The sequence below is a fragment of the Lepus europaeus genome, chromosome 4, assembly GCF_033115175.1.
Source record: "Lepus europaeus isolate LE1 chromosome 4, mLepTim1.pri, whole genome shotgun sequence".
Taxonomy (NCBI): domain Eukaryota; kingdom Metazoa; phylum Chordata; class Mammalia; order Lagomorpha; family Leporidae; genus Lepus; species Lepus europaeus.
Window position 1 is genome coordinate 2,948,979 of NC_084830.1, and position 23,875 is coordinate 2,972,853.

General features: G+C 50.9%; 1 protein-coding gene across 2 annotated transcripts in view; it reads left to right on the top strand.

The window, feature by feature from the left end:
• TRAPPC9 (trafficking protein particle complex subunit 9) overlaps positions 1 to 23,875 on the top strand; it is a 579,880-nt gene that overhangs the window by 13,066 nt on the left and 542,939 nt on the right. The window contains exons 3-5 of one of the 2 annotated variants that reach the window (XM_062187950.1): positions 2,711 to 2,856; positions 4,208 to 4,336; positions 11,693 to 11,719. In XM_062187950.1, the coding sequence (XP_062043934.1) occupies positions 2,711 to 2,856; positions 4,208 to 4,336; positions 11,693 to 11,719 (302 nt within the window). The remainder of the gene's footprint in view (positions 1 to 2,710; positions 2,857 to 4,207; positions 4,337 to 11,692; positions 11,720 to 23,875) is intronic. The other variant, XM_062187949.1, reaches the window with a different exon arrangement.

The window sequence follows — 23,875 nt, forward strand, 5'->3', positions numbered from 1 at the left end:
TGTCGTCTTAATTCCATTATCTACTTCTAAAGTTTATCTTTTATTTATTTGAGAGGCAGAGATAGAGCTCCCATGTCTTTCTTCCCTTTCTGGATGCCTGTAGTGAGCAGGACTGGACCAGGCTGAAACCAGGAGCTGGGTAGCAGGAACACAAGTACTTGAGCTGTCACCATGGCCTCCATAGGGTATGCATTGGCGGGAAGCTGGAGTCAGGAGCCAGAGCTGGGTACTGAACCCAGATCCTCCGATTTGGGTTGTAGGCATCTTAGCTGCTGGGATAAGTGCCTGCCCGTTACCCATCTCTTATTCTACATGTCAAAGGATTACAACGGAATTGCTTGCAATCTAGAGACTATTTGGTCTTGGGGTATACTGTACTCTGAGAGCTCTGCTTGATTTTATGTACACCTAAGGTAAGAATTTTGTTTGTAGGTGTTTGGAGATTTCCACCAACTATTAGGGTTCATTTTTATTTTTATATGAATGAAAATATTTATTAAATTGTGAACTTAATACAAAAGACAGTATTGGGGCCAGCACTGTGGCGCAGTGAATGAAGCTGCCACTGGCTGTGCTGGCATTCCCAAAGAGGCCAGCTTCAAGACCCAGCTGTTCCACTTCTGATCCAGTTCCCTGCTGATGTGCCTAGGAAAGCAGCAGAAGATAGCTCAAGTCATTGGGCCTCTGCCACCTATGTGGGAGACTCTGATAAAGTTCCTGGCTCCTGGTTCTACCTGGCTCAGCCCTGGCCGTGCAGCCGTCTGGGGAGTGAGCCAAAGGATGGAAGATTTGTCTGCCTCTCACTATCTCTCTCTCTAATTCTGCCTTTCAAATAAATAAATACATCTTTAAAAAACCAGTATTTGTCTTTTTTGTTCTAAGATTTATTGTTTGAAAGGCAGAGTTACAGAGAGAGACACAGAGTGAGTGAGATCTGTGCACTGGTTCACTCCCCAAATGGCTGCAACATTCAGAGCTGGGCTGATCCGAAGCCAGGAGCAGGAGCCTCCTTCAGGGCTCCCACGCGGTGCAGGGCCCCAAGCACTTGGGCCATCTTCTGTTGCCTTTCCAGGTGCACTAGCAGGGAGCTGGATCCGAAGTGGAGCAGCCAGAACTCAAACCAGTGCTCCCGTGTGGGTTGCCAGTGTTGTAAGTGGTGGCTTACCCTGCTGTATCCCAATACCAGCCCCGTGTCAGTACTTTTTGGTTTTGAAAAACACCTGGCTGTGTTGCTTGATACCAGGTGTGCACTTCCGTGAAGTTCTTGTGGAGAGGTCAGGATTTGCTTTTTTAAAAAGTTTATTTATTTGAGAGACAGAGTTACATACAGAGGGAGAGACAGAGAGAGGTCTTTCCATCCGCTGGTTCACTCCCTAAGTGGCTGCAACAGCCAGAACTGTACTGATCTGAAGCCAGGAGCCAGGAGCTTCTTCCGGGTCTCCCTTATGAGTGCAGGGGCTCAAGGACTTGGACCATCTTCCAGTGCTTTCCCAGGCCATTATTTGCAGGGAGCTGGATTGGAAATGGAGCAGCTGAGACTTGAACGGGAACACATACAGGATGCTGGTGCTGCAGGTGGAGGCTTAACCTGCTACCCCACAGTGCTGGCCCCATCATTTACCTTTTGGGGGGAGTCAAGGCAGGACAGGTCAAAGCCAACGTTTGTGTGAAGTCTGTAAAGTCTGAGCGAATGCTAGTGTCTGTCACATGGTAGAGCCGGCGGTCTTGTCACTGGAGGAGTGAGTGTTGGTTCAGGTGTGCAGGAGGTAGCACAGCATGGAGGTTTCTGTGAGCTGAGCTCATGTATTCTCCTCCCCAGAATAAGTGGACAGGGCAGGACTCTGCAGGTCACGGTCTCGCTTCTGTCATTTGTCGCAGATGGCGACAGAGAACCTCTGCACAGGGAGAGCCTCTCAGTGGCTACATTGCTCCTTTCCCTCCCTAACAGATCCAGTGGCATAGGACATGTAAGTGAGACTTCGGGACGTGGCACCTGGACTACAGCGTTCCCTCTTCTCCTCTCTCTATCTTCTTCCCAGGTGCCCTGGAGAGGTCCTGTGTTAATGGAGGGGGTAGACAGATAGTCATTATCTGGGTAGTGACTGCGCCGTGCTATTGGGAGGCCCAGCCGAGAGCTAAAGCATGTTTTCAGGGGAGACTTCCCGGTGCAGAAGGGCTCTGTGTTGGGTCCTGAAGTCAGAGTGAGAGTCGGGCAGATGCAGGGGGCAGCCTGGCTGGGAGGCTGGTGGAGCCTGCTGTGCACCGGCCAGGGTACAAGTCTTGTTTGCTAGCGCCAAGGGCTCTGCTAACAGTACGCAGCATCTCTCTCTGTATAAAATAATAATAGGCTTGGAGCTAAGAAAGTGGAAGGTAATTGATTCTTTAAAAAGCTGAAGCAAACTTCCTTGGGCTAATGCTGCGGGTGGAAAATCTGGAGAGGAAACCCTGACTCCGGCACCGTCTCCGTGAAATCCCATCCCGGGAACCTGCTTTGCTTTATGAATCACTTGGCAGCATGTCCTTGAAGCCAGCGCTGCCCCTGCCCGAGCGATGGCTAAGAGCTGTTGCTGGCTGTTGGTGGCAGAGCCAGAGCTGCCTCGTGAGCGCTTTCCGGCGGTGGGCGAATGCAGTGGGGCTTAGCCAGTGGCCGAGCCTGGCGTGGGAGTTGTGTGGCGACCGTGATGCATTCCTGTCCCATCTTACCTTGCAGACATTATAAGAAGCGGTGCCAGGGGCGCATGCGGAAGCACGTGGGGGACCTGTGCCTGCAGGCCGGGATGCTGCAGGATGCCTTGGTGCACTACCACATGGCCGTGGAGCTGCTGCGCTCCGTCAACGACTTCCTGTGGCTTGGAGGTGAGGGTCAGGGTGAGGGCGTGCTCCAGCTGTTACTGCAAACCAGAGACTAGAGAAGGGAGGCAGAGGTGAAGGAGTTGTCTGGCACCACCTCCCTCCTTCTCTGCTGTCCCTTTGGCACTGGACCTCCTGCCGCTCCTGGGCTTCCTTCTTCCAACGTTCCGAGCACAACGTGCCCTCTCTCTGCTCAGAACCCACTCTCATGGCCTTCACGTCTCCCACTCATCCTCCATCAGATGACGTGTGCTCGGAAAGTGTGGTGTGTACCTACAGTGGGAGATTACTCAGCCACGGACGTGAACGGCAGCCTGACCGTGCTGCAGCCACACAAACCTGCCAGCCAGTGCTAGGTGACAGAGGCCAGACACAGAAGGCCGCCTGCCGCGTGGTTCCATTTGTATGACATGTCCAAGGCAGGGGAATCTGTTTCAGGAGCTGGGGGTGACTGTTAATGGACGTGTGGTTTCTTTGTGGGGTGGTGAGAATGTTCTGAAACATTTACATGCCCTCATGAACCTGCTAGAAATGGCTGAATTGTATACTTCAAGTGTAGTGTGTGAATTTTATCTCGATTTTTAAAATTAGAAGAAGAAAAGCAGAAAATCTCCTTGCAAGGATGCCTCTGGCGTCCCCAGGCCGTCAGGCAGAGCTGGAGTGCCTGGCGCTGACTCTGGGCGCTGGGACTGCTTGTTGATGTGTTTTTTCCCTTCGGAGGCTGTGTCGGGTGGGAGTGGGAGGCGTGGATGGTGTCGCCACCTCTGGGTGTGCCCATCGTCCAGCACCTGGAGTGGGTCCCACGGCCTGCTGTGCCGGAGCAGAGGTCTGAAAGCTGTCCGCTGCTGTGGTGAGCCAGTCAGAGGGAGGTCCTGCAGTAAGTCCTGAGGTGGTGCTAGAGAGCGCGTGGAACGCAGGAAACACCGGACACTCCAGTCTCGTGGTGCGGTGGATGGTGTGGGGCGTGTTCTGGCCCTGCCTTGCTGGAATGACTGTGTGGCAGCTCAGTCCAGGGTGCATTCTGCTCCTTGGCTCTGTGCAGAATCTGGCACGGAATCTGCCATACAGTGCGTGTCAGAGGCTGAGTGAATGAATGAATGAGGAGGCTGACCTGTTCACCCGTGGGCTCAGCTCCTCAGGGAAACCTCGAGTGTCGTGAAAGGCTTCCGTGTTGCCAGGCCTGACATGGGCCTGCGGGAGACAGGCGGCACATTCCTGTTTGCAGCAAAACTGGTTACATCTGGGTTTGATCTTTGTTTTTTGGGGAAAATTGGCATTTCCAACCATGTGCCTGTCTGAGTCCTTCGTAGCTAATGCAGAGCCACGTTCCTGACTGTGCTGTTTCTCCCCACGCCAGCTGCCCTGGAAGGACTGTGCTCAGCTTCCGTCATCTCGCACTATCCCGGCGGAACTGGTGGTAAGACCGGAGCCCGAAGGCTCCTTGGCAGCTCCCTTCCCGCGGAAGCAGCCAACAGACACCGGCCAGGTGAGCCCCCCTCCCCGGCCTGGCTCCCTGCGGCCTTCCCTCTGAGGGAGGCCTGACCAGCGTTTAAGTAAAGCACATGCTCTCTTGAGACAGCGGTCTTGCACGAGCCGTTCTCTGGGTTTTATCCAGTGCTTTTATTGGTCTTAGGGTGCTCTGTTAGTGGGTCTCAGCACGGGCTGATTGCTGCAAGACTCACACGCAGTTTTCTGACAGAAAGGGCCGGAGGTTCTGTGTCCGGGCTGCCTTTGCCATTTGCACGCCTTGGGTGAAGCCAGTCCCAGAGGTCAGTTCACACAGCTAATCTGGGGCTGGGTGCTGTGTCTGATTTTAGCGGTTGATGAAGTTAGGGTTGATTTGCTCATGTTTGTCAGCATCAGTGAAGGGTGGTTTGAGGGAGCACACCCCTAAATGCTGAATGAACTTGAGCCTTAGCTCCCTTAATGAATGAACTTGCCTTTGAATGGTTTATTGGGTTGCACAGGTCACAACGACAGAGGCGGGCAAGACTGGACATGGAAGTGGTAGCTGTGTTTTGGTTCATGAGATTATATTTTGGACATTCCTCCCTCCCCTAAGAAGAAGAAAAGTCACTGTGTGCACTGGGTGGGGTGAGGCCTGCCTGTTTCTTTCTCCCGGAGTCGTGTCACTCCCCTTTCATCAGCAAAGCATGCAGAGACCGCCTGTGGGAGTGGTCACCGTGGCGGCGCAGGTGCTCGGGGCGAGCCTGCCAGGTGCAGCTGCTTGGGGGAAGCTGCAGTGAGGCCCGAGGGGCGTGCACTGCTCCAGCAGAGGTGACGCTGAGTCTGAAGGCTCGGAACAGGAACGTATGTGCCCCATCTCCAGTGCGTGGATCTGCCGGGATGCACGCTGCGGTGGCCGCCGCCTGGGTGGAGTCCTTGTTGTGGACTCGCGGTCTCTGAGGGGGGCGCGGGCGCTCGGAGCTGCCGCGCACGGGCCCTGCTGGTCGGCTCTGTCGGAAGCCGCCGGCACGGAGAGGCGGAGGTGGCTCTGGTTTCTTCTCGGAGAAAGTCTCCCATGCACTGCACCAGTGCCTTTTGCTGGCCTCTCGTCTTCCCTGCGCGGCTTCGAGAGCTGTGAGCATGTGGAGCCCGTCCTGCCGCTGCGAGGGTCGGGCCAGGAACTCCGAGGGGCTGCGAGGGTCGGGCCAGGAACTCCGAGGGGCTGCGAGGGTCGGGCCAGGAACTCCGAGGGCAGCTGTCTGTCTGCAGCAGAGAAGTGTCGTGATTTAGCTTTGCATGGGGTGGCAGTCGGGGGAGCTTCCTGCCGTGGAGACAGCCTGTGGGGACGAGCGCTTCCAGGGACCCTCTGAGGTCCTTCGAGGTCCTTCGAGGCTGGTGTTCAGATCCAGGAGCTGGCCCGATCTCCTGAGCAGACACGTTTCCTGCCTTGGCTAGGAAGCTCAGGATTGCTTAGCTTCTGCTGGCAGCCTCATCCCACGTGCGGGCTGTCTGGGATGAGAACCAGGCAAGCGGCTGATTGAGCCTCCTTCCTGGGGTTTCATGAAGTGAGTGTCTCAGGTTCCCTTCTCCACAACAAGACGGCAGAAGTGCAGATGTCAGTTTCCTTATCTGTGAAATGGGACCGTGGGAGCCTCTGCCCCCAGCCTTGTAGTGAAAGTTGGACATAAAGCCCCAGAACACCGCCGCCTGGTGCACGGGACAGTCGGTGGCTGTGAGCGCCAGCCTGCTGTGGGCCATCGGATCCTGACTTCAGGGTGCCATGGAGAGGCTCCAGGTCTCGGGTCCAGATTTCGTAGCTTTTAGGCAGATTTCCTCTCGTAAAGGGGAATCGCTTCTCTCCTAAAATGGAATTCTTCCTTTAAAAACATAGTTCTGCAGTCCCTATTTCTGCCTTATTTCTCTCCCTCTCCCCCCTCTCCCTCTCCCTCTCCCTCTCTGTCTCTCTCTCCCTCTCCTCCCTCTCACTCTCCCTCTCTGTCTCTCTCTCCCTCTCCTCCCTCTCACTCTCCCCTCTCCCTCGTCTCTCTTTTAACTTTGTTGATATTCAGAGGTTGGGACCATTGATTCTTCATTCTGAATACTTCCATGTGAAACTGCGAGTCTATGATGAGTGGGTGACACCTAGTTTATTTAAACATTGATGGTGCACACGCCATCAGTGAGGAAATGCTCGCTTTGTACCTGTTTTTGTACGTGGTCATTTCTACTCTGTGGTCTGTCTGGACACACTGACAGCATTCCCCGTCAGTGACCCAAGCGGCTGTGAAAGGCCTAGGCACCTTCAGAGGCCCGGTCTATGCTACGGGCGCTCTCTCCACCTCTCTCACTGGGGTTTGGGGCAGGTGTCAGCACCTGCGTGTTGCAGGGGAGGCGCTGGGGACAGGTAACCTGCCCCAAGTCACTTGTCTGAAGCCGGCCAGGTTGAAGCTGAGCATGTGTTTGCAGTCCCCACGGTGTGCAGCCTCCCTTGGGTCGTGGCCTGAAACCCAGGGAGTCTGCAGGTGACACACTGTGGCAGTCTGAGGCCTCAGAAGTAGAGGTGTTGTCCAGAGCAGGGGATAGATGGCCTGCGACCCAGGCTGTGCCTTTTCGCAGATGTCTTATTCCCAGCCAACAGCCTGAAAATCTTAGGTTTCTGTTTTCTTTGTAGGCTCTAGAAGCAACATAATAAAAATGATTACAGTGCGAGAATTGCTAATGACTTATGACTTGTTTTTCTCCAGCGAAGCTTCTTAAGGGAAAAAGTGTGTTGTTTTTAGCGTGGACGGGAAGATGAAGTTACTGAATTTTGAGAGAAGGTAAAGGTCAGCTCTGTTTTCTTCCCTGATAATGAACATAGACGTTTTGTGTGACTCGGATCTCCTCAGCCCTGTGTGTGTGGCCGGAATGTTTCCTCAGTTGTGAAATTAGGATAATGTTACTTTCCCCGTGAGGCTGTGAGCATGGGAAATCAGGGATACAGAGCACCTGGCCAAGCTCCGTAAGCGTCAGCTATAGTAATTATGACAGATGGGCTACAGGCATCTGTGGTAAAATAGTTCATTGGAGAGGGAGGGAGAGAGAGAGAGAGCGCGAGAGTTAAGTCTTCCATCAGCTAGTTCACTCCCTAAATACCCGTAATAGTCCGGACCGGGGCAGGCTGCAGTCAGGAGCCTAGAACTTAATCCAGGTCTCCCCCCACACGGCAGGGACCCAAGTACTCGCTGCCTGTCAGGGATCACATTAGCAGGACACTGGAATCCAGAGTGGGTAGGGACTCGAACCCAGGCACTCCGCCATGGCGTGTGGGTCCCCAGCAACGTCTTGACTTGGAGGCCAGCGTGTGTGCCCGAAGCAGCAGCTCTGGACGGTGGAGCTGGGGGTTTATTTCTGTGCGAATTCAGTGTACACACACGTATGGTATGTGTGCATAGGGGTTACACGGAGAAGGAGTCAGTTTTTTAAACTGCAGCCTGGAGTTTTGATGACATTGGTGTGATTTTTGGTAAGATAGGCAATAGTCAGTCGCCTCAGGCTGAAGACATAAAGATTATTTGTTTGGACTATGTGTTTCTACAGTGGTAACTTCATATTGCCACAGAATCGTCTAGTAGAACCTTACATGACAAGGATTTTGTCATTCAGAAGTTGACCTGAGCCATCCAGTTTAGTAAAGTTGATATTGTGCCATTTTCACAGAATAGGACAATCTCTTTTGTGACTGAAGAAAATTTTGATGTTTTCCATATCCCTTAAAGAAATGGTTGTTGTTTTGGCACGTGTCTTTTCTCCTTTGTGGAGGGATTGAAAGGTGATATTGTTGGGGACACCATGCTATCTTTTTTTTTTTTTTTTAAGATTTATTTATTGGGACCAGTGCTGTGGCGTAGCAGGTAAAGCTGCTGCCTGCAGTGCTGGCATCCCATATGTACGCCAGTTTGAGTCCTGGCTGCTCCACTTCCAAACCAGCTTCCTGCTATGGCCTTGGGAAGCAGAGAAGATGGCCCAAGTCCTTGGGACCCTGCACCTGCATGGGAGACCTGGAAGAAGCTCCTGGCTCCTGCCTTTGGATCAGTGCAGCTCCGGCCGTTGTGGCCGTCTGGGGAGTGAACCAGTGGATGGAAGACCTCTCTCTGTCTCTGTGTGTGTCTCTCTCTTTCTGCCTCTCTATAACTCTGCCTTTCAAATAATTTTTTAAAAAAAGGTTTATTTATTTATTTGAAAGGCAGAGCTAGAGAGAGGGAGGGAGGGAGGAAGGGAGAGAGAGAGAGAGAGAGAGCGAGAGAGAGAGAGAGAGAGAGCGAGAGAGAGATCAATCGATCTTCTATCTGCTGGCTCACTCACCAAATGGTGGCAATGGTTGGGGCTGTTCCAGGTGGAAGCCAGAAGCCTGGAAGATCTGAATCTCATGTAGGTGCTGGGGGTGCAAGCACTTGGGCCTTCTTCCACTGCCTTCGCCAGCTCATTAGCAGAGAGCGGGATCAGAGTGGAGTAGCCGGAACTTGAACTGTCGCTCCTGTGGGATGTTGATATTGCAGGCAGCAGCATTTTAATCTGGTATGCCTCAATGTAGCCCCGATCATGCTGTCTTAATGTAAAACAAACATTCGGGTCTCACTGGGCTGTATCATTTGTGGCCACTGCTCCTCTGGGAGGTGCTTTCCAAGGCTCTAAAGCTGTCCACTGTGTGAAGTGACTTCGGTGATAACAGGGTCGGAGAGGAGAGGAGCTGGTCGGTGTGGTACAGGATGCAGACACTGGCAGGAAGCTGTGCCACCGCTGGCTGGGAGGACAGAGTCCCTGGGCCTCAGCCTGCACCTGTGGGATGCAGAGGTGGGTCAGGTGCCTGCATCTTCCCTGTTCTGAGATGGGGTTCTGTGCGAGGCGTTATGTTTTTCAGATTAATTACGGAGTACTACTGCCTTCCTCCAAAGCAGAGTTTGGGATAGCTAAGATTTCGGCTACGGTCTCTGAGCATCCTATTAAAAAAGCCCCACTGATCTTGTTAGGCAGGCAGTTTATTTTGTTGCCATCTTTTTCAGCAGTGTGGGGAGGCCGTTTTGGCCATAGGTGGCGCTGTTGCGCCTGTTTCTTGCTGAAGTTCTAATTTTCCTGTTTATGAAAGACTTAAACAAGGTTCCTTTAATTTGATTTCTTTATTTGATGCTTCAGAATAGCACCACGTCTGTTATATATGGGCACCTGGGAAAGTATTCCAATTCTGTCTTATTTTTGCTCTGTCATCCCAGCGTGAACATTTCAGACATGCTGGGTGAACTGTGGGGAAATCAGAGTTTTCTTCCAAAATAGAAACCAGGCAGCCATAATTTCATAAGGGGGGAATGCAGAGACAGTCTGTGGAGGCTTCCCAGCTGAGTTCTGAAACACCGTTGTGTGAGTGCCAGGAGGGGACAGAGCCCAGTTCAGCTGACCTGTGTCTGAATGCAGACCCTCCACCACGCCCATGGGCTCAGGGCCTTCCCAGAGGTCTCCTCTTCACCTGTGCAGCTGTGGGGGTGGGTGTGCGGGCAGCGTGCTCAGCACTGTGGCTGTTTCATAAAGGGTCTCGTAGCCAGTCGCGGCGACTGTGTACAAAGCCACCATCTTGTCGTGCTTGGCAGTTAACCAGGGAATTCAAAAGGGAGACATGGTTTTCAGAAGAATGGCCCCATGCAGAAGTGGTGAGCCACTGGAGGAGGGTCAGTAGTCCCTGTGTCCGTAGTTGAGTGGCGTGCTGGGGACACAGCCATAGAGGGTAACTCCTAGGTGGTGTGTGTGTGGGCCCAAGAATGACCCCCGCTTTTCTCCACCAGTCCACAGAGAGGTGAGACTGACAGGTGGGGAGGCAGAGAATCAAACTGCCAGCTTTGTTGGTGTCACCATCCCGAACCTCAGGGAGGCAGCAGAGTGTGTCTCTGAAGGCTGTGTCCCACATCTGGGCCTGCAGATGTCCATGGAGGAAGGGAGGGAGGGAGGGAGGAGGCAGGGCCTGCAGATGTCCACAGAGGGAGGGAGGGAGGAGGCAGGGCCTGCAGATGTCCACAGAGGGAGGGAGGGAGGGAGGGAGGAGGCAGGGCCTGCAGATGTCCACGGAGGGAGCGAGGGGGGAGGCAGGGCCTGCAGATGTCCACGGAGAAAGGGAGGGAGGGAGGGAGGAGGCAGGGCCTGCAGATGTCCACAGAGGGAGGGAGGGAGGGAGGGAGGAGGCAGGGCCTGCAGATGTCCACGGAAGAAGGGAGGGAGGGAGGGAGGGAGGACCTGCAGATGTCCACAGAGGGAGGGAGGGAGGGAGGGAGGAGGCAGGGCCTGCAGATGTCCACGGAGGGAGCGAGGGGGGAGGCAGGGCCTGCAGATGTCCACGGAGAAAGGGAGGGAGGGAGGGGGGAGGCAGGGCCTGCAGATGTCCACAGAGGGAGGGAGGGAGGGAGGGAGGAGGCAGGGCCTGCAGATGTCCACGGAGGAAGGGAGGGAGGGAGGGAGGGCCTGCAGATGTCCACGGAGAAAGGGAGGGAGGGAGAGGGGAGGCAGGGCCTGCAGATGTCCACGGAGGAAGGGAGGAAGTAGGGTTGCTAGTCAGTGGAAAGCACCTGTTTTTTGTGTTGATGGTGGCTTCCAGATTGCAGTAGGTTTAGTCTGCATTTAAAAATAGAGACTGGTACACACAGACCAGCTGCTCACCAGCGCCGCCCTCAGGAGACTGCTGGCTGGAGGGAGCTGTTTCAGCACTGATGTGTTTCTTGGGCCGCCCCTATTTGATTCTTGCAAACACGTTTACCAGTGATGATTGCTCCCCATAAATGGGACTCTTGGAACCGGGACCACCTGGAGGGGGGCAGTCGCACCGTTCAGTAGGTGGCCAAGGCTTTCCAAAGCTTCCTGATGATATAAAGCCGTCTTGTATTTCCAACAAACTGTGAGGCCGCGGTTTAGAAGTTGGAAAGCCGTAGCTGTGTGAGGGGCCCGGCGGTTCAGTGTGCGCGGGCACGCGCGTGTGCGTGAGATTGGCTGACTTCAGTGATAAGCTCCACGCAGCCTTCTGGCACTGTGTCTCTCCCTTCCCAGGGTGCTGAATTGAATTTGCACACAGTATTCCTTTGTCCCTTGGCTCATGTGTGGAAATAGGAAATTCTCATACTCACGGAAGAAGAGTTGGGAGGCTGAGCTTGGAAAGTGGGAAGGGGGCGCTGCCCAGCGTGTCCAGGAGCTGAGCCCTAGTGTTTCTTTTTATTTATTTATTTTTGTTCTGAAGCAACCGGCATATTGTTACCTAGAATTGCTTTTCCGATCAGATGCAAGTGTCTCAAGGCTATGTGAATTATGAAATGTGTTTTAGTAGTTATCTTTGAAAACAGTTTTGTTTTCCAAATAAAAGACCATAATCTGTTCTTTCTTCCAGGGGCACAGGAAGTTCTCATTGATCCAGGTACACAATCTATGTGCTTAGTTTCTTTTGGTTATTTATTTATTTTTAAAGTGCCTGTTTCCTGGTGGTGCAAATAAGCGGTTAAAATTTCTGGATTGTGATTTTTGGAACATTCTGATTTAAGTAGCTTTAAATCAGACTGTGGAAGCCTGGTCACTGTTTGGTCCGTGTTTGGTGGTACATCCTGTTGCTTTGTGTTGTCTGTTCAGAGGAAAGTTCTTCCTCCAGCATGGTTAAGTGAATGACTTGAGAATCCTGCCTTTAATTCCGTGAATGCATTGAGCATGCTTGTCTTTAATTTTGAATTCATGCATAGCAACGACTTGGCTCTGATTCTGTGGCTTATGTTCCTTTCAACATGAATTGAAATTTGCTACTGCATTTCATATCTGTATTCTTAACAGGAACGGAATTTTGTAGTTTTTTTCAGAGGTGGATTTTCTTTACCCTCCTAGCACTTTCTGGAATTAATATGGAAAAATTATTTTTTTAAAAAAGATTTATTTATCATTTGAAAGGCAGAGCAACAGAAAGGGAAAGATGGCGGCGGAGGGGGGGAAGTTGTGGGGAGAGATGTCTTCCATCTACTAGTTCATTCCCAAAATGGCTGCAACAGCCACGGCTGGGTCAGGCCAGAGCCAGGAGCCAGGCTCTCCGTCCCGGTCTCCCATGTGTGTGGCAGGCGCCCAAGGGCTTGGGCCATCCTCTGCTGCTTTCCCAGGTGCTTAAGCAGGAAGCTGTGTCGGAAGCAGAGCAGCTGTGACTTCAGCAGGCACTTGGATTTGGGCTGTGCGCGTCACGAGTGTCGGCTTAGCCTGCTGCCCCACAATGCTGGCCCTGTCAAGAACCTCTTTCATTGTTGTGCTTGGTTGTTTCACAGTGAGCTCTGTTATTTGCTGACTTAATCAGAAACGACGACAGGGTAAGTACAGAAAGCCGAAAGCTTTCTCCTTTGCAGGAGAGAGATCAGAGAGCTGTGCTTGCACAGGCTTCTGACAGGGTGTTCTTTCCTCCCATTGTGCGTCTTGGCTCAGGGAAGTTGCTTCAGGGTTGAAGGTTTTTTTTTTTTTGTGTGTGTGTGTTCTTTTTATTTGAAAGGAAAGACGGGTGTGTACACACTGACACACATACACCGACAGACAGATCTCTCTGCTAGTTTACTCCCCAACAGCCTGTCACCATGAGAGCTGGGCCAGGCTGAAGCCAAGAGCCTGGATCTCATTCTGGGTCTCCCACATGGGTGGCAGGGACCCAAGTACTTGAGCCATTGCCTGCTGCCTTCCTGGGGGCACAGTAGCAGAAGCCTGGATTGGAAAGGAAGGGCCAGGACTCCAACCCTGAGAGGCAAACACAGCCTTGGTTTTGTTTTCAGGAGAGCTGAGTCACTGATGTGAAGACAGTCTAGGAACAGACGGTTTGGGGGACTTGGGGTGGCTGAAGAGCTGAGTGACCACCCCTGCCTCGCCAAAACTAGTGAAAAACTAAATCGATGTTGGCTGTGTTGGTATTTGACCAGCAAGTTTCTGAGCCCAACCTGGCTAGTTGTGCCTGGCATAAAATCCCGAATTCCAGTGCCAGTGACTTGAGTTGGGGAGGAGAATTAGATGCACGCACCAAGCAGAAGTAGCTTAGTGCTACAGGAAAAACCAATTGTTTGCTGAGACAAAAAAGGAATACATGTTGTTCCTGATTTTTCAAAATCAGTGGTCCAAGAGCTGAGTTTAGTATTGGGAGTAAAGCGAGGTTCATTCCATGGGGCTATGTTATTCAAAGAGCTAGAGAGGTGCCAGCTACCAGGGTAGACGCCCGGGGGCCATTCTGTAAGGTCCCAGATTAGAAAAGTGTGGGACTGACTGCTTCCCCAGTATTCCAGTGCCAGCCCGGCATGTGGCTCAGCTTGGCTGTTGGCCAGGTGACTGCGGGTGATTTTGGAGGGGACTGACCCACCTGCTGAGATCTGAGTCCCAGGGTCTCTTGCTAGACTTGTTCCCTTCTCTGCTATGGAAGGCCTTGCAGGGGTGTTAGTGCTGAGTGCCCTGGGAGGGGTTTGAATCTGAACAGCCTGCTCCCTCTCAGGGGTCATTAAATTGTTCATTCGCATGGAAACTCATTCACAGGAGGCTCTCCCCAAATCACATCCCTTTCCTTTTATGTTTGAGTCTTAAACGGGTACAGTATTTGAGGCAAACCGCCTCACGATTGTTTCCCTGCACCGTCTCCCAGTCCAGCGGGAGACTGGCTGGTTGGTAGGCCTTCGGGCCATGGCATTACGGGCAGCTGGGTGGCCCAGGTCACTTCTGCATTCTGAATGCCACGAAGCCTTGTCAGATGCCTCTTTTTAACTGTTTCTGAACATTTCATTTACATCGAGCAACTACTTTGTTCAAGCTAGACCAGTGTTTGGCTGATTTCACTCACCTTGTGTTTGCTGTTCCTGTTTTGAAGGTGAGCGAGTTTCTTCTTGCTATAATAAAAAAATGAGCCATTTGCATTTATCATGTGAGAGGCACTGTTTTTTTTAATTGTTATTTTTTAAAACATCTTTAGTAACAGTTTACCCACTTATGGTGCATAAATCAATGGTTTTTAGTATGGAAGGGGTCTTCAGAGAGTTCATGGAAGTGTGTACTATGAAAACATCATGCGGGCCAGCATTGTGGTGCAGCTGGTTGGGCTGACACCTGTGATGGTGCCATCCCCTAAGGGCTGCTCCACTTCGATCCAGCTCCCTGCTAATGGCCTGGGAAAAGCAGCAGAAGATGGCCCAAGTGCTTGGATCCCTGCCTCACTTGGGAGACCCAGATGAAGTTCCTGGATCCTGGCTTCAGCCTGGCCCAGCTCTGGCTGTTTTGGCCATCTGGGTAAATGAACTAGTGGATGGAAGATCTGTTTCTCCTCTCTCTTCATAACTCTGCCTTTCAAATAAATAAATGTGTCTTTTAAAACAGAAAATCAAGGGGCTGGCGCTGTGTTGTAGGTAAAGCCACTGCCTGAAGTGCTACCATCCCATATTGGTGCTGGTTTGAGTCCCGGCTGCTCCACTTCTGATCCAGCTCTCTGCTATGGCCTGGGAAAGCAGTCGAAGGCCCAAGTCCTTGGGCCCCTGCACCCGTGTAGGAGACCTGGAAGAAACTCCTGGATCCTGGCTTTGGATCAGTGTAGCTTCAGCCTTTGCGGCCATCTGGGGAGTGAACCAGCAGAAGGAAGACCTCTCTCTCTCTCTCTCTGCCTTTGCCTCTCTATAACTCTGCCTTTCAAATAAATAAATACATCTTTAAAAAAAAAAAGAAAACTATTCATGGATTTCAAATTGTTTTTGCCCATAATGGCAGGAACCAGGCTGGGATTGGAGCCAGGGGGCAGGGACCCAAGTACTTGAGCAGTCACCTGCTGCCTCTCGGGATCCACATTAACAGGGAGCCACAGTCGAGAACTGGTGCTGGGAAGTGAACCCAGGTCCTCCGATGTGGGATGTGGGCATCCTAACCACTAGGCTACACTCCTGCTCCTCCATGGACCTTTTTGAAGTATCCTTTTTGGTACAGAGACGTGCTCCTGTCCCCAGTACGTTTCCCCGCCCCAGGAAGAAGCCTCTGTACCCCTTAGCACTCCCTGCCCATTTCCTCCACCCCACCCTGGCCCCAGGCAGCTGTGATGAGGTTTCTGTCCCTGTGACTGCCTACTCTGGACATTCCATATCAATGGTGTCCTATAATGTGCGGCCTTCGTCACATCATGTTTAAAACAGTTTTTAAGATTTGTTTTTATTTCTTTGAAAGGCCGAGGAACATAGAAACAAACAAAGGTCTTGTATCCCCTTGTTCACTGCCCGAATTGGGCAGGGCTGAAGCCAGAAGCCCTGGACTCAATCCAGGTCTCCCAGGGTGAGCATTAGCAGGGAGCTGGAGTCAGAGCCGGGACTGGGACTTGAACCCAGGCAATGTGGTGTGGGACGCAGGTGGAGCCGCTGTGCCTTGCCTGCTCCCAGTGAGCACGGTGTGTCTGAGGTTCACCCCCTGCAGCATGTGTCGTACTTCATTTCTTGTTATTGCTGACTCACAGCCCACTGCATGGACCGACCACATTTTGTTGATTCATTCTGTCAGTTGATGGATGTGTGTGGTGTTTCTCCTTCTGGGCTGTTGTGAGTGATGGTGTTGTGAACATTCTTGTACAAGCTTTCATGTGGCCATGTGTGTTAAATTCTCATATGTGTGTGTCCAGGAAGTGGAGCTCTAGCTTCTGGTTTGCCTTTTTTTTTTATATATATATTTTATTTATTTATTTGAGAGGTAGGGTTACAGACAGATGGAGAGACAGAGAGAAAGGCCTTCCAGCCACTGGTTCACTCCCCAGATGGCCGCAATGACCGGAACTGGTCCAATCTGAAACCAGGAGCCAGGGAGCTTCTTCTGGGTCTCCCACGGGGGTGCAGGGGCCCAAGCACTTCTTCCACTGCTATCCCAGGCCATAGCAGAGAGCTGGATCTAGGGGAGCAGCCAGGACATGAACCGGTGCCCATATGGGATGCGGGCAGCGGAGACTTAGCCCACTACGTGACGGTGCTGGCCCCTGTTTGCCTTTTTGAGAAGGTGCCAGCTCATCTCTCAAAGCAGCCTCGCCATGTGACACTCCTGCCAGGGCTGTCTGCGAGCCTGTTTCCCTTGGCCCTCAGCGTGCTTGGACCACGCCGTCCCCCACTCTTTCCAACGCTCTCTGAGAGTTCCACCTTCTCCTTGTCTCCATCAACATTCGTTATGGCTTGGAATCAAGTTGTCCTGGTGGGTGGGACGCGGTTTTCACTGCAGCCTTGACCTGTATTTTCCTTACAGCCAATGCTGTGAACATGTCATGGCACCTGTCGGGCAATTTGTGTAGTTTCTTTGGAAAAATGGCTGTTGAGATCCTTCGTCAATCTTTAAATTGGGCTACACGTGGACCATTCCCTTTGTAATGTAGATACAGGATCTCATCAGATACATGATTAACAAAAACTTCCTTGTGTCCTGTGTGTTGTCTTTGTTTTCTTGGTGGTGTCCTCTGAAGTGTTCCAAACTTAAATTTTGAAGAATCCCAGTTTATCCATGTTGCTTGTGCTTTTGCTGTCATACGTCAGCTCTGGGGTGCTTTATGTAAACTTCACACATAACACAAACTAAGCCTCACTGTTCAGGAGGTGGGTGCTGCCCTTGCCCCCGTCCAGAGGGAGCTGAGGTGCAGAACGTGTCGCTGGCTTGCCTGAGGTCACGGCCTGCAATCTGTGATGTGGGGATTCAGACCTGCGGATTGTCCGCTGCAGTTCTCAACCGTCACAATCCATTCCTCTCTGTAGGGAATCCTGGGTTAAAAGCTCTCTGCTGCCGGCGCTGTGGCTCACTAGGCTAATCTTCTGCCTGCGGCGCTGGTACTCCGGGTTCTAGTCCCGGTTGGGGCACCAGTTCTGTCCTGGTTGCTCCTCTTCCAGTCCAGCTCTCTGCTGTGGCCCGGGAAGGCAGTGGAGGATGGCCCAAGTGCTTGGGCCCTGCACCCGCATGGGAGACCAGGAGGAAGCTCCTGGCTTCGGACAGCGAGATGTGCCGGCCGTGGCGGCCATTTGGGGGGTGAACCAACGGAAGGAAGGCCTTTCTCTCTGTCTCTCTCTCTCACTGTCTAACTCTGCCTGTCCAAAAAAACAAAACAAAACAAAACAAAACACCCAAACCAAACCAAAAAAAACCTCTGCTTATTGGCTTCGTGTTTTCTTAGTGGGGACCTCACCTCTTCAATCAGTGCGGGTTTATTTTAGGTCCGTGGTGGTCGGAACCATGGCCGCCAGCTGTTTCTGCACTAGTTGCCCTCCAGTGAGGGCCTCTGCCAGTTGGCCTAACAGAATACCTTTTCTGGTCAGCGCATGGAAGACAGTGGAGTCACGGCTACAGGAAGTTCAGAGGAAGCATTCGTTGATTTTGTCTCATTCCCCAGCGGAATAGAAAGCCCTGGTTTGCCATGACCGGAAGCCTGTCCCGAACAGGGTCCTTGTCGTCCTCTTACTTCTGCTCCCGCACAGCGTCCAACATAGCCCTGTTGTCCAGTACCTTAGAGCATGGTGCTCCTGGCTCATCGCCTGGAGTGACAGGTTTTTGACAACAGTCTCTATTGTTTGTTTATAAGGGAAAATATAGAAATACCTCTCAGCTATGTGAACAAAGCCTGGGCTTTTGAGAGCAGGTCCAGAAACCGTCCAGAGGGGCTTCCTCTGATTTAGTTCTGTCTCACACAGCAGAGAACTTCATTAACTAGGTTTGATGAGAGAAGTGCAGTATTGATTACGTGTCTGAATTAAAATATTTTGCCTCAGTTAAAGTAATCAGTGCCCACGCGTGAATAAAAATAAGTTTGCATTTATCTGCAACGTGGGGGCAGACTTGGGGTGTGTGTGAGTGTGAGTGTGTGTACATAGGCCCATCCTTGTGTTTTCAGACTATTTGGGAGCTTTTCAGCAGTGCCCTAACTTTAGAATTCTATTTACAACAGCTTGACTGTGTCTGCAGCAGTTAGCACCGCGTTTATCCTGTGTTAGGCATGGAATCCCACTGTCTCTTAGGTAAAGATTTCCCTTTCATTAAGTTTGGTTAGTGACAGAGTTACAGGAACTGTCATTTCTAGGCCTCTCCTTCCCATGCCTTTGAAGTGGTCTACGCAGTGTGATTTCCTTCTTGTTTCTGGGGTTTTCATTATTCATCTAGAATTTTAAACAAATCTTTTATTTATTTTCACATTTGTGTAAAGGAGAGACAGCCAGAGAGGTCTTCTGTCTCCTGGTTTACCCTCCAAATGCCTGCAATGGCCAGGGCTGGTCCAGCCTGAAGCCGGGAGCCTGGAACTCAGTTGGGGTCTCCCATGTGTGTGGCAGGGACTCAAGTACTTGAGCCACTACCTGCTGCCTCCCAGGGTGTGCATTGGCGGGAAGCTGGATCCCAGGTGCGGTGGCCGGACTGGAACCAGGCACTCCATACGTGCAGGTGTTCAAGGGGCAGCGTGGCCTGCTGTGCCACCCGCCCACCCTTGGAACTGCTGGACATGATTGTCTGACTGTCTCATATAAATCTTCCTAGGAACTTGATGTGTTTGTGCTTTTGCATTTCTAATTTTTTTTTTTTTTGACAGGCAGAGTGGACAGTGAGAGAGAGAGAGAGAGAGAGAAAGGTCTTCCTTTTTTCTGTTGGTTCACCCCCCAACGGCCGCTGTGGCCTGCGCGGTGTGGCCGGTACACTGCGCTGATCTGAAGCCAGGAGCCAGGTGCTTCTCCTGGTTTCCCATGGGGTGCAGGGCCCAAGCACTTGGGCCATCCTCCACTGTACTCCCGGGCCACAGCAGAGAGCTGGACAGGAAGAGGAGCGACCGGGACAGAATCTGGCGCCCCGACCGGGACTAGAACCCGGGGTGCCAGCGCTGCAGGTGGAGGATTAGCCTAGTGATCCGTGGCGCCGGCCCTGCATTTCTAATTTTTGACAAACTCAAATGCATTCTAGTTTGTAAAGTTCCTTTTCATGAATGATTCGTTTATCTTCTTCCAATTAAATTTTTTCCAAGTAGTAATATACGTATTTCTAAAATAACCTTTTTCTTATTGTAAAAGGCTGTTCTCGGAGAGAATTTAGAAAGTAAAGATTAAACAAAATACATTTAAAAATTACCCATGTCCCACCCCCCATAAACTGTAGTAAAGTTTGAAATTGGGAAATAAAAGTCCTCCAAATTTCCGAATTATTATTTTTTTTTCTTAGGTGGTTTGTGTTATTCCTGGAGCTGTGATTCCTCCTGTGAACGTTAGGGTCAGCTGGTCAGCCCCCGTGATGAGCCCGCTGGGATTTTGAGAGGGACTGTACTGAGTCTGGGGGAGACTTTGGCGAGTTGTGTATCCTGAGGATCGTGTCTCCCAGTCCACGGACATAAGCTGTCTTTCTGTTTATTGATTTTCACTTTTTTAAGCAGTACTTTTAGTTCTCAGAGTATCACTTTATAGTTGTTTGTTGTTAAATTGATTCCTAAGAATTTTATTCTTTTTGATGCCATTGTGAATGGAACTGTTATCTTAATTTTATTTTCAAGTGGTTCTTTGCAAGTGTATGGAAATATGATTAATTTCTTATCTATCCTGTAACCTTGCTGAATGAATTAATTTATTAGCTCCAGTGGTTCTTTTAGTAGATTCTTTAGGATTTTCTGTATGAGAGATCATATCATCTGGAAATAGAGTTTTACTTCTTCCTTTCCGGTGTGGAAAATCGTACTTCTGATCTTGGGGCACAGCCTCCGTCTCCCCTCATGAAGCACCGTGTTAGCTGTGGCTGCAGCTGCAGTGTGGTTGTGCTTGTCGCCAGGTGGAGAGCATTCCCTTCTAAGGTGAGCGCTTTTCTTATCATGAGACGGTGTTGGACTTGTCACATGTTTTTTCTGTGTCTGTCAGTGATCATGCGGCTTTTGCAAGGAACTCCATTTTCAGCTGTCACATATAGGTGCAGGGGCCCAAGTACTTGGGCCATCTTTTGCTGCTTTCCTGGGCACAATTAGCAGGGAGCTGGATCAGAACTGGAGCAGCTGGGACTTGAACTGGTGCTCATATTGGATGCCAGTGTCACAGAGGGCAGCATAACCCACTGTGTCACAATGCTGGCCCCAGTGTTTTATTTCTTGCTTGATCCAGTTTGCTAGTATTTTGTTGAGAATTTTTGCAACTTTTTTTTTTTAAAGACTTATTTATTTGGAAGACAGAGTTAGAGAGGGAGAGACAGAGATCTTCCATCTATTGGTTCATTCCCCAAATGGCTGCAATGGTCAGGGCTGGGAGCTTCTTCCAGTTTTTCCACATGGGTGCAGGGTCCCAGGCACATGGGCCATCCTCTCCTGCTTTTCCCAGGCACATTAGAGGGAGCTGGATCAGAAGTTGAGCAGCCTGGGCTCAAACCATCGTCCATATGGGGTGCTGGTATTGCAGGTGGCGGCTTCACTGGCTGTGCCACAGCGCCGCCCCCTGCATCTGTTTTTTGGAGATGGCGGTCTGCATTTTCTTCGCTTTGGTGTCTTTCTCTGTTTCCTGGGAGAGTTGTTGTTTATTGATCATTCTCTTCACTTGTTACGAGCCTGTTCAGATTCTCTCTCCTCTTGAGTCAGTTCTGCTATTTTATGTCTTCTCAGGGCTTTTCCCATCTCATCTGGATTATGCAATTTAATGCCAATCAGTTGTTCATCGTGTTTGCTTGTAGTCCTTTTTATTCCTATGGTCTTGATAGTAACGTCTGCGTCTCAGCCCTGCTTCTAGTAATTTGAGTCTTTTGTCTTTTTTTCTTGGAGGTTTGTAATTTGTCAATTTTGTTGATTACTTTAAACGGTCAACCTTTGATTTTGCTGATTTCTCTCTTCTCTATTTCTGCTCTGATTGTTGTTTCTTTCCTTCTGCTTGCTTTGAATTTAGTTTGCTTTCCGTTTTCTAGTTTCTTAGGTTGCTGGCTTTAGATCATTCTTTCTTTCTAATGTGGGTATTTGTAGCTCCTGGCACTGCTTTGTGGCCTTTCCTTTTGGGTGAATTGTTTCTGTTTCCATTCATCTTACTTTCTAATTTCCCTTGTGTTTCTCCCTTGACTCGCTGGTTATTCAGCAGTGTGCCACTCCATGTCCAGGTGGTGTGGCTTTCCCACAGTACCCCCTGTAATTCCCAAGGGGATTCTGTTGTGGTCGAAGAGCATATTTGCATGACTTCCATTTACTTAGGTTTGTTGAGACGTACTTCAGGCCTAGCACGTGCTCCATCCTGGAGAATGTTCCTGTGTGCTTGAGAGGAATGCATATTCTGTTGCTGGGTGGAGTGTGGGTGTCTGCGAGGTCTACCAGTCGTCAGGGTCTTCTGGCAGCTCACCTGAAGCCACACCGCCTGCAGTGTTCCTGCATTCGTTGCTCTTGAATTCTTTTGATGCTGCATCCCCAGTCTCACTCCAAGATTTTAGTTTCCTTGGGGGAAATAAGGGACAACAGACTCTCGTCCTAGGCTCTAGTGGAGTCTGGCAGCTGTCAGACAGGGCAAAGGGAGGCTTGGCTCATGTCCTGTTGGTCCTGGGTCCCTAGTGGTGATGGAATTGCAGCACAGATTGCTGTGGGGTCCTTGCCCAGTGCCTGGCACAGAGGAAGTGCACGGAGGGTATTGCAGCTCACAGAGTGACGCGTTCTGCTCACAGCCTGCGATCCCAGTGTGTAACCTGTTGTCTGCATTGTCATCTTCCTCTTGTTACATTCCCATGGTGTATGTTTCCGTGTTCTTGTCTCTTTGGAAGTACATGCTGTTTTTAATAGACTTAATTTGTGAGTTAGTGAGGTTACCAATTCTGATGTTTTAGCTGTTGATTTTTTTAAAACAAAGGATTTATTTATTTTGTTTGAAAGGTAGAGTTAGAGAGAAGGAGAGGCAGAGACAGAGACGTAGAGAGAGATCTTTCATCTGCTGGTTCACTCCTCAAATGGCTGCAGTGGTTGGGGTGGGGCCAGGCCGAATCCAGGAGCCAGGAGCTTCATCCGGGTCTCCCATGTGGTTGTTACAGCTCCAAGGACTTGGGCCATCCTCTACTGCTTTCCCAGTTGCATTAGCAGGGAGCTGGATTGGAAGGGGAGCAGCCGGGACTTGAACCCAGTACCCATATGGGTTGCCGGCACGGCAAGAGGCAGCTTTACCTGTTATGCCACAGCGCTGGCCCTTCCCTAGCTGTTGCTTTAGAAATAACTTAAAACTTACACTTCTTTCAACAGTTTTCAGGGTGGCATGAAGGACTTTGATAGACTCTGCATTCAGATCTGCCAGTTGTTATCATTGATCGCTCTTTGCACACCTACATCTGTGGGCTGAGAGTGACCTGCACACTTGACGCCTCCGAGTGTACTTCCCAAGGACAAGGTCATCACACAAAACCAGGGCGGTTCACACGGGGGGGGGGCAGTGCCTTTCTCCACTCGACCAGCCTCCTTCACGTTCTGCCACCTGCCGCAGTACAGTCCCAGTTCCCAGTCATGTAAGGCCTTTGGTCTCCACATCACCGAATGCCACTCAGTCTGGAATGGTTTCTTTCTTTCTTTTTTTTTTAGATTTATTTATTTTTTGAAAATCAGAGTTACACAGAGAGAGAAGAGAGAGAGAGAGAGAGAGAGAGAGGTCTTTTTTTTTTTTTTTAAAGATTTTTTTTTTTTTTAAATTTTGTTTGAGAGGTAGAGTTACAGACAGTGAGAGGGAGAGACAGAGAGAGGTCTTCCATTCTCTGGTTCACTCCCCAGTTGGCCACAATGGCTGGAGCTGCGCTCATCTGAAGTCAGGAGCGAGGAGCTTCCTCTGGGTCTCTCACGTGGGTGCGGGGGCTCAAGCACTTGGGCCATCTTCCACTGCTTTCCCAGCCCATAGCAGAGAGCTGGATGGGAAGTGGAGCAGCTGGGACTTGAACCGGTCCCCATATGGGATGCTGGCACTGCAGGTGGTGGCTTTACCCGCTGTGTCACAGCGCCGGCCCTAGACTTACTGGTTCTAAAGGGAAGCCTGGATATAGTCTTGTTAGACTTGTCCCCAGTCTGCTCACTTGGTCTTCACAGGCCTAGCAGGTGAACGCGTTTCCTCCATGGCGCTGCCAGCACATTGGGTCGCGAAGCCTTCCAAGGCTGCCACTGAGATATGTGACAAATGATACCTTATTTTTAGTGAAGGTGGGCATGTTTTTACATGTTTAAGGACCATTTTGAATTGACTGCTCATACCTTTTGCTCATTTCTTTATCTGTTGGATTATTTTTTCTCTGAATTTTTATTACTTTGTATATTAAGGGGATTGGTCTTTGTATATATTGCAAGTATTTTCTCCATCCTAGTCCCCCCCAGCCAGTGCATCTGCTGGGTCCTGCCGCTGGAGCACTTTGTCCTGGCAGCTGCCCGGTTTCAGGTCCACGCCTGTGGACACACAGTTTTCCTGTAGAGACTCCTCTGTAGCTGGGGCCGGTTGCACCCATGCTGCGGTGGTCTTGCTCTTGTTCCTGGGCTCTCAGGCTTGGTCTGGCTCCAGCCTGCTGGCCATGCCATAGTTGCCGTCCTGGCGGCTTCCTCATCAAGGCCTGTCCTGCTCTCCTCCACGGTTTTTGCCATTTTCTCTCT